The sequence below is a fragment of the Maylandia zebra genome, linkage group LG5, assembly GCF_041146795.1.
Source record: "Maylandia zebra isolate NMK-2024a linkage group LG5, Mzebra_GT3a, whole genome shotgun sequence".
NCBI lineage: Eukaryota > Metazoa > Chordata > Actinopteri > Cichliformes > Cichlidae > Maylandia > Maylandia zebra.
The window spans coordinates 3171257-3181750 of NC_135171.1; the positions used below are offsets into that span (position 1 = coordinate 3171257).

The window sequence follows — 10494 nt, forward strand, 5'->3', positions numbered from 1 at the left end:
TTTGTGAGTCCCCAAAACAAAACCTCCTCCTGAACCTAGTAAGATGTCTAGGGTCTCTATTTGAAGTGAGAGTGTACTGGTCCTGAGTAGAGGCGCTACACAAAACGTGGCGAGCCAGCCAGGAGGTTTAATTCCTTTTATTTTGGAAGTTGAGCAACTGGTGCTTTCATGCCTTTTGGGTCAAATCATTACAATTGTCCATGACATTCTTGGTTGGAGCAATAAGACAACATGGATGTAATCCAAAGTGAAGGTGTCAAAGTACCTGACTCTGTCCTAGTAGGAGGGTTAACAGGCGATGAGGTTGACAATGAGGTTATTGATTACTTAGGGCAGTTTGGTTCTATTGGAAGAGTAATCAAAGTAACTAGCACAGAGGCACAGTTTAAAAACACAGCCATTGTGGAGTTCCAATCAGGTGAACCAGTCCAGTTCCTTAAGGATAGCTTGCCTTGCAAAAGACAAAGCCGTAACCCAAGTGTTGTCCATCATATCCAGCTTCTGTCTGCGCTGTATGCTGCATACAGGGGTTCATGTTTAACCCATTCTTACCTAACTGAACTGAAAGGGCTTGCTAAACTGAGTGGTGCAGATTTTGAGAAGGTTTTACTAGATGAGCTGGCCAGAATGAAGAAGTCCACTGAGAGTGATCCCGCAGTTGGGCCAAATGTAACAGTGCCTAATCAGAATCTGCAGCTCACTAGTGACACAGACCAAGATGAACCAGCCATCATAGAGCATCAAAGTCCTCTTAAACTGGGCAGTGATTTAACCCACTTGCCTGAGCATGACTCTCACTCATCCTCTCCAAGTGTAGAACTGACTCCCTCGCACAGAAAAACCACTATCTACTTACCACCTGAACAGCTCACTACACCTGAAGTACAGAGAGTAGTAGTTGAGCATGTCATTAAGAACAATGAAATGCCTTCTCAAGGTCATGCAAAGCTCAGGCCCTTCTCGGGGAAAACCCCTTGCTCTACTTTCGAAGCTGATTATGATACGTGGCGCAACAATGTTGAATTCCACCTCATAGATTGTACCATATCTGACAAACATATGGTAAGGAAAATAGTTGAGAGCCTTCTTCCACCAGCTGCTAACATTGTAAAGCACCTTGGTCCTAACGCTTCTCCCCATGACTATCTCAGCCTTCTTGACTCAGCATATGGTACTGTTGATGATGGGGATGAGCTTTTTGCTTCCGTGGAAGGCTTCCACACTGTTCGGGCGGACAGGGACAGCATCGCTAGCGGTAAGCGTAAAGGAGGTGGGCTTGCTGTTTTAGTTAACAACCGGTGGTGTAACCCTGCCAACATAACAATCAAAGAAAGGATTTGTTGCCCGGACACTGAACTGTGTGCAGTTGGACTCAGGCCGTATTATTTACCCAGGGAATTCTCTCACGTCATCTTGGTGGCTGTTTATGTTCCCCCCTCTGCTAACCCCACAGCTGCATGTGACACTATCCACTCTGCCATAGCTCGGCTACAGACTCAGCACCCGAGTGCCTTTATTGTGATCTCGGGTGACTTCAACCATGTATCACTGGACAATACACTACCAACATTCAAACAATATGTGGACTGTCCCACCAGGGGAGAGAAAACTTTAGACTTACTGTATGCTAACGTCAAGGATGCATACAGCTCCTCCTCCCTCCCCCCACTTGGTAGGTCAGATCATAACCTGATTCACCTCACCCCCCGCTATGTGCCAATTGTGAGGAGGGAACCTGTGACCACCAGGACTGTTAGGAGGTGGTCAGAGGAGGCAATAGCGGAACTACAGGGCTGTTTCGAGGTGACCGACTGGGAAACACTCTGTGAGCCTCACGCCGAGGACATCAATGGGCTTACTGAGTGTATCACAGACTACATAACTTTCTGCACCGACTCCATTGTTCCAGCTCAGACTGTTCATTGTTACCCAAATAACAAGCCGTGGGTGACTAAGGACATCAAAGCCCTCCTCAACAAGAAGAAGAGGGCTTTCAGAGGGGGCAACAAAGAGGAGGTGAGGAAGGTCCAGGTGTTACTAAAGGACAAGATCAGAGAGGCTAAGGACAATTACAGGAGGAAGCTGGAGTGGAAACTCCAGCAGAACAGCATGAGAGAGGTGTGGAGGGGCATGAAGACCATCACTGGATTCAGGCCAACCAACAGCAGGGGAGCTGAGGGAGGTGAGAATAGAGCCGACGAGTTGAATCTGTTTTTCAATAGATTCGACACCACAGTGTCTGCTCCCACCCCCACAACCTCACCTGCAGTCAGCCTGGAATCCAGAGCCACACCACTGTGCCAGCCTCTCTCTTCACATGTTGCCTCCTGTGAGATTCCTGACACCCCTCCCCCACCCATCACCTTCACTCAATACCAGGTTGAGATGCAAATGAGGAGACTTCACTCAGGCAAGTCTGCTGGACCAGACGGAGTGAGTCCCCTTGTCCTCAAGGCCTGTGCCCCCCAGCTGTGTGGAGTCTTTCATAAACTGTTTATGCTGAGTCTGAGTCTGCAGAGGGTCCCGGTGATGTGGAAGACATCATGCCTCGTCCCTGTACCAAAGACGCCTCGTCCCAGTGGCCCCCAGGATTACAGGCCCGTGGCACTGACCTCCCACATCATGAAGACCCTGGAAAGGCTCATCCTGGACCAGCTGCGACCCATAGTAAGACCACATCTGGATCCCCTTCAGTTCGCTTATCAGCCTCGTCTCGGAACAGAGGACGCCATCATCTACCTGCTCAATCGTGTCTACACCCATCTGGACCAGCCGGCGAGCACTGTGAGGGTCATGTTTTTTGACTTTTCCAGTGCTTTCAACACCATCAGGCCGACCCTCCTGGGTGATAAGTTAGCAGCGATGCAGGTGGATGCTTCTCTGGTGTCCTGGATTGTTGATTACCTGACAGGAAGACCACAATATGTACGTCTCCCACAGTGTGTGTCTGACAAGGTGATTAGCAACACAGGGGCACCACAGGGGACTGTCCTCTCCCCCTTCCTCTTCACCCTCTACACCACAGACTTCAGCCACTGCACGGAGACCTGCCATCTTCAGAAGTTTTCTGATGACTCTGCGGTGGTTGGATGCATCAGCAGGGATGATGAGACAGAGTACCGGGCTGTGGTCGACTCCTTTGTCACGTGGTGTGAGCAGAATCATCTGCAGCTCAACGTGGCAAAGACCAAGGAACTGATCGTGGACTTCAGGAAGACCAGGAAACACTTGACCCCTGTTTCAATCCAGGGGGTCAGTGTTGACATTGTGGAGGACTATAAATACCTTGGAGTACACATTGACAATAAACTGGACTGGGCTAAAAACACCACAGCACTTTACAGGAAGGGCCAGAGTCGTCTCTATTTTTTGAGGCGACTGAGGTCCTTCAACATCTGCCAGAAAATGCTGAGGATTTTCTATGAGTCTGTGGTGGCCAGTGCGATCCTCTATGCTGTTGCATGCTGGGGGAGCAGGCTGAGGGTCGCAGATGCCAACAGACTTAATAAACTGATCCGTAAGGCCAGCAATGTTGTGGGGATGGAGCTGGACTCCCTCAAGGTGGTGTCGGAGAGGCGGATGCTGTCCAAGATAAAGACAATGTCGGATAACACCTCCCACCCACTCCATGACATGTTGGTCAGTCACAGGAGCACGTTCAGTGAGAGACTGAGATTACCGAAAAGCACCACTGAACGACACAGGAAATCATTCCTGCCTGTGGCCATCTCCCTGTACAACGCATCCACTTAACACACTGTTTGCTGCTACAACTACACATGTTTCTTTTCCAAATATTTATTTATAAGTGACTTATGTATGTATGTATGTATGTATGTATGTATGTATGTATGTATGTATGTATGTATGTATGTATGTATGTATATGTATATATTGTACTATTCTTAGTTAGTGTATTGTCTGTCTTGTCTTAATGTTGGTTTAAAATGGAGCACTGTAACAAAAAATAATTTCCCCCAGGGATCAATAAAGTATTCTGATTCTGATTCTGATTCTGATTTGCCAAATTCCTGAGCACAAACCAGAACTCAGGTGAAAAGCCTTCTGCCTATTTACAGCGGTTGCAGATAACCCTGAGTAAAGTCATTAAAAGAGGTGGCATCACTACAAATGATTCAGATCGCCAACTGCTTAAACAGTTTTGTAGAGGTTGCTGGAACAACAGCTTGATCACAACCTTGCAGCTTGAGCAGAAGAAGGACAAGCCACCTTCATTTCCAGAGTTGCTCCTCATGCTACGTACTGAGGAGGACCGGCAAGCGGCAAAGTCCAGCTGAATGAAACAGCACTTAGGCATTTCTAAACCTAAGGCACATTTGAACTCCCTTGAAGTAGGAGAGTATGTCACTGATGATACAGACGTATCAGCTGTTAATGATAGGCTAGTGCCTTTTGATGCACATAAGTTAGAAAGGAAACTTGCAAAGCTACAAGCCCAAGTGGCTTCACTGAAAGCATCAGCTATTGACAGTTCAAGCCAGAACTCTGACAAGCCAAATAAGAAAACCAAACCTAAGTTCAAGATTCTTCCTAAAGAGAAATCTGACCCAAGTGAGACTAAGCCCACTAAGAAGCCACGCCCATGGTACTGCTTCAGGTGCGGCGAGGATGGTCATATTGCTCCCTCTTGCAGCAATGAACCAAACCCTGAACTAGTTGAAATGAAACGTAAGGAGTTCAACCAAAAACTACAAGTCTGGGAGGAACAGAATATGTCAGCTTTAAACTAAAATCAGTTTCTGGGGAGGGACTACCAGGAACTGAAAGTAATCATGAACGTCCCAAACCGGAACCTCAGAGCAAAGTATCTTCTCTCTCTCGTGCAGCACGACCCCAGATTAGGTTACCCAAGGGACTTGTAGGACAGAAATGTACAGCAAATGTTACCGTGTCGGGAGTCAATTGCAGTTGTCTCCTTGACACTGGGTCTCAAGTGACCACAGTGTCCGCTTCATTTTACAACACCAATCTTTCAGAACATCCCATTCAGCCTATCAGTGGCCTGGATGTTGAGGCTGCTAGTGGCCAAAATGTTCCTTACTTGGGATACATACCCATCAGCCTTAAGTTTCCAAAAAGCTTTATTGAAACTGAGCCTGAGGTTTCTAGCCTTGCTTTAGTAGTACCTGACTTACGCTCTAACTGTGACTTGCCTGTGCTGATTGGGACAAATGCACTTGATGTTCTGTACGACGAATATTGTCAAGGTAAAGATCCCAATGATTTGTCGTCGGTCTATGGCTACAGGCAGATCCTCCGTACACTCAAGGTCAGGAGAGAGATAAACCTAGCCGGAAACGATGGCTTTGTAACTCTTAAGGGCAAGGTGCAACACGTAGTACCAGCTCAAGGGAGGGTCCTCCTTGAAGGCTGTGTCAGATCCAGCAGTGCTGGTGAATGTGCCATTGTTGAACAGCCAACGACATCCACCTTACCAGGGGGAATTTTTGTGGAGTGCTGTCTTGTCACTTTGCCCAAGAAGCATCCTCATAGGTTACCTATATGGGTGAGAAATGAAACTGAGCATGACGTAACACTGCCTTCTAGATGTGTCATTGCAGAGCTCCATAGTCCTGCAAAGATATATGACGAATCACCCATTTCAACCAAAAATGATGACACTGTGAAATGTTGTAATGTTACTGCACAGCCAGTTGATGAACCTGCTCACCCAGATTTGACATTTGACTTTGGCAATTCTCCCCTCCCGCAGGAGTGGAAAGAGAGGGTTACCCAGCGTCTAAGTGCCTATGCTGATGTTTTTGCCCAGCATGATTTGGATCTTGGACATGTATCTAAAGTCAAACATCACATAAACTTAAAGGACGAAGCACCCTTTAAGCAAAAGTCCAGGCCAATCCACCCAAATGATTATGAAGCTGTGAGGAAGCACTTGCAAGCACTCCTTGATGCAGGAGTAATCCGTGAATCAGAGTCCCCTTATGCTTCACCGATTGTGGTGGTTAAAAAGAAGAATGGAGAGGTCCGTCTTTGTATTGATTATCGTAAGCTCAATGCGTTAACAATACGAGATGCGTACGCACTTCCAAACCTTGAAGAGGCTTTCTCAGCCCTTGCTGGATCCAAATGGTTTTCAGTAATGGATCTCAAGTCTGGTTATTACCAGATTGAGATGGAGGAATGTGATAAGCCCAAGACAGCTTTTGTGTGCCCCTTGGGATTTTACGAGTTTAACCGTATGCCCCAGGGGATCACCAACGCTCCCAGCACCTTCCAGCGCTTAATGGAACGGTGTATGGGCAGCCTCAATCTGAAAGAAGTTCTGGTGTTCATAGATGACATCATCGTGTTCTCCAGCACTTTGGAGGAACATGAAACCAGGCTTCTACGTGTCCTTCAGCAACTGAGAGAATATGGGTTGAAACTTTCTCCCAAAAAATGCTCCTTCTTCCAAAGCTCTGTGCGATACCTAGGACACATCGTGTCTACCAAAGGTGTAGAGACCGATCCTGAGAAGGTCAGAGCTCTCAAAACCTGGCCAAGACCCCAGACGCTCAGTGACCTCAAGTCTTTCCTAGGCTTTGCAGGGTACTATCGACGGTTTGTGAAGGACTATTCAAAAATTGTCAAACCCCTGAATGATCTTACCAAAGGCTACCCACCATACAGGAAGGGCAGAAAGGTGACACCCGGTCCTAGCGGATACTTGAACCCTAAAGAGCCTCTTTCCAGCCGTTGGACACCTGCTTGTCAGGAAGCTTTTGAGGTAATCATAGAGAAACTGACATCAGCTCCAGTGCTTGGATATGCTAACCCAAAATTACCATACGTCCTCCATACTGATGCGAGCACCTCTGGGTTAGGGGCAGCCTTGTATCAAGAACAGGATGGTGAAGTGAGGGTTATTGCCTACGCAAGTAGAGGACTTTCACCCAGTGAAAAGCGGTATCCAGCTCATAAACTGGAATTTCTTGCATTAAAGTGGTCCATTGTAGAGAAGTTCCAAGATTATCTCTACGGGAACACATTCACGGTTTTAACGGACAACAACCCATTGACCTATGTTTTGAAGTCAGCCAAGCTTGATGCTGCCAGCTATCGCTGGTTGGCCGCTCTCTCCATCTTCGACTTTAATATTAAGTATCATGCTGGTAAGAGCAATCAAGATGTAGATGGCCTCTCTAGGCGGCCACATGATACTGTGGATGATGACTATGCTTCTCTTGAAGAAAAAGAGCGAATGAAACAATTCGCTTCCCATCATCTCTCTTCATCTCCCAACAGACAAGATGTGACAGCTGACACATTCAGTGTCTTGTGCCACCGTCATCTCTTAGGTGAATCTGACAATAGCCTACCTTCTATCACTTGGGTAGAGTCCCTTGCTCTACATACCGATGCGGTGCCAGACGTCTACGCAGATGATGGAACATTAGGTTGTTCTGTCATACCTACCTATAGTGAGGTAGAACTCCAACAGCATCAGAGGTCTGACCCAATTATTGGGTATGTGGTCAACATGTTAGAAAATGGAGGTGAAGCAAATTCCAATCCTAACTCTGCATCCTTAGAGCTTAAACTAATGCTCAAAGAGTGGAAACGTTTGGAACTGAAAAATGGTCTCCTCTACAGAACCCGCAAATCAGGTGAAAATGTCACCTTTCAGCTTGTCGTCCCTGAGTCTTTAAGGTCCACCATTCTCACTTGCCTTCATGACGACATGGGGCATATGGGTTTGGAAAGAACCCTCGACTTGGTTAGGTCAAGATTTTATTGGCCTAAAATGGCAACTGATGTAGAGAGAAAGATTAAGTCTTGCGGACGTTGTGTTAGAAGAAAGACTCTTCCTGAAAGAGCAGCACCTCTTGTGAGTATCCAAACAACCCGTCCCATGGAACTGGTATGCATGGACTATTTATCCTTGGAGCCTGACAGTCACAACACCAAAGACATTCTGGTCATAACTGATCATTTCACCAAATACGCTGTTGCTATGCCAACAAAAGACCAAAAGGCTACAACAGTTGCGAAGTGTCTTTGGGAGCAGTTTCTGGTGCATTATGGTTTTCCTGAGCGCCTGCTTAATGATCAGGGCAGGGATTTTGAGTCCCTACTCATTAAAGAGCTCTGTGCCCTAGCTGGTATCACGAAGGTGCGCACCAGTCCTTATCATCCACGGGGAAACCCAGTTGAACGGTTCAACCGAACTCTTCTTGGCATGTTAGGAACTCTACGAGACAAAGAGAAAACTCATTGGCGCGATTATGTGAAACCACTAACTCACGCCTATAATTGCACCAAGAACGAGACCACTGGGTTTAGCCCATACGAGTTAATGTTTGGTCGCCAGCCGAGGCTTCCCGTGGATATTGCATTCTGCCTGCCAGTTAAAGATGGCTCTCCTACATCTCACTCTCAGTATGTGAGAGCTCTGAAGGGTCGCCTTCAAGAGAGCTATCAGATCGCTGCCAAAAACTCTCAGAAGGTTGCTGAACGGAATAAACGCCGTTTTGACAAAACTGTCAGGGAGTCAACTTTGGAGAAAGGTGATCAAGTGCTAGTGCGGAACCTGCGACTTCGGAATAAACACAAACTTGCAGATAAGTGGGAGTCAACCATGTACAGAGTGGTGGAAAAGATGGTAGACCTACCTGTGTATGTTGTACAGCCTATGAATGGAGATGGTCCTATTCGAACTCTTCACAGGGATCTCTTACTCCCTTGTGGTGACTTATCTGAAGCTGAGGAAGTTGACCAGGTCAAGCCAAAGAGTTGCAGGCCAAGAACGAGGCGCAGTCAGCCTCTGTTACTGGAGGAGCAATCAGAATCTGAAGACGACTCACCTGTCTATCCTAGGCAGTCTTCTGTCATTCCTGGAAAGTTGGTTCAGGTGTTTGAAATCCCGAAGAGACGACAGCAAACAGGAAAAACAGTACCGGAGGGTAGTTGTATACCAGCTACGCCAGCAGACTGTGTAAACCCTCAGCCTCAGAATGAGCCTTGCAGAGGCAGCTCCCCTTTGCTGCCTGCAGAGCCTGTAGGGGTACCTCCTGAAGTAGCTGAAGGAGAGGAGCCAGATGTTGTGGCTGAGCAACACCCTACTGAAGACGATGTAACTTTACCAACTATGACTAATCAAAATTCAGCTGTGGCCGAAGACAGCATTGATGTACCGTCCATTGATGTAGAGGCTCCTATAGCTACGGAAACCATTGATCTGAACCCACAAACCCCTGAGGTAGCTCTGGAGCATAAGGAAACTGTTGACAGTGGAGAAAAAAATGACCATGTTCGTAAGTCAGAAAGGACACGTCGACCACCAAGGCGCTTCCATTATCCTGAGTTGGGAAATCCCTTAATTTCCTTTGCGCAGAGCCTCATAGAGAGCTTTAACCAAGCACTTTATACAATAGGTGACTATGAGAGTTCATGCTGGGTCAAAGGGGGAGGGTGTAGCCCATGTGAAATACAGGGCTGCAAAATCCCTTTTTGTAATCTAAGGCTATAGCCTGTTATTGTCACAAGGGGGCGCTGTGATGCAGTCTTGTGTTCTGACGACCTTGCGTCTAGTGCGCAGGAAGTATTACCTCTCTCTTCCTGTGAGATCTTCCCTCTGATGGCGGTCAAGTACGTGTCGGAGCGCATGGAAAAAGTATCTTGGTATGCAATACTGCAACCCGGTTAATGAGACCAGATTGTTTTACGTATAAATGCTAATAAGGTACTCTTTTATTAGGCCCCGAACTCTGACCACAAAGGGAATAACGTCTGTCAAGTTATTTGTGTCTGAGTCACGTGCTTTCGTTAGCTACCTGTTAAGTTAGATAATGTATTTCACTAGCCGATTCAGCTCAGAAACCTTTGAACAAAAACCAATCGGGAGCTATGAGAATCTGGCGTGTTGTTTCACTTCTCCTGTTGTTCTTTACAGTGTGTTATAAGTGTTGAATGCTTTGAGCTAAACGATGCCGATGCTAGATGCGATGCTAGCTGCTAATAGCTGTTAGCCACCCCACCCCGCTGAAGCCATATTCCGATCGGGGAGGTATTCAAGTAGAAGCAATAGCTCTGTTTATATTAGAATGGTTATGTCTTAATAGATATGAGCATATTTCAAGTTTAATAGTATTTGCACTGAATTAAGTTACATTTTCTTGTAAGCCTTAAGGATGAATGTCACTTTCATTGCTATGACTGTTTACATTACTGTTTAAGCTGCTGATGTTCTTTGTTGTGATATAATTTTGATAAAATTGTTGATACTGGTACAAACAAGTTACTGTAACTCTTGTAACTTGGTAAAGCTAAAGGGAATGCCATTTGTGATTAATACATTTGGAAAAGAAGTTAATGAGCTCATGTTAAGAACACAAAATGGGAAAAGAAATTGATTGTTCTGCACTGTTTGTGTAGATTGGTTTTTTTGAACTACTAGAAGGATTCTGGGGAACCACTGACGGCGAGAACAGCCCAAATGAGATCCTGGATGATCGTGAAATGGTGTGGCCAGCC

At 46.4% G+C, this 10494-nt stretch overlaps 1 protein-coding gene across 1 annotated transcript; it reads left to right on the forward strand.

The window, feature by feature from the left end:
* Nucleotides 1–231: 231 nt before the first annotated feature.
* On the forward strand, nt 232–9375 carry LOC143418703 (uncharacterized). Its single transcript, XM_076884419.1, has 4 exons — nt 232–1062; nt 4428–4572; nt 4695–9275; nt 9356–9375. The coding sequence occupies exons 1-4, from the start codon at nt 232–234 to the stop codon at nt 9373–9375; spliced, it is 5577 nt and encodes a 1858-aa protein (XP_076740534.1).
* Nucleotides 9376–10494: the final 1119 nt, after the last annotated feature.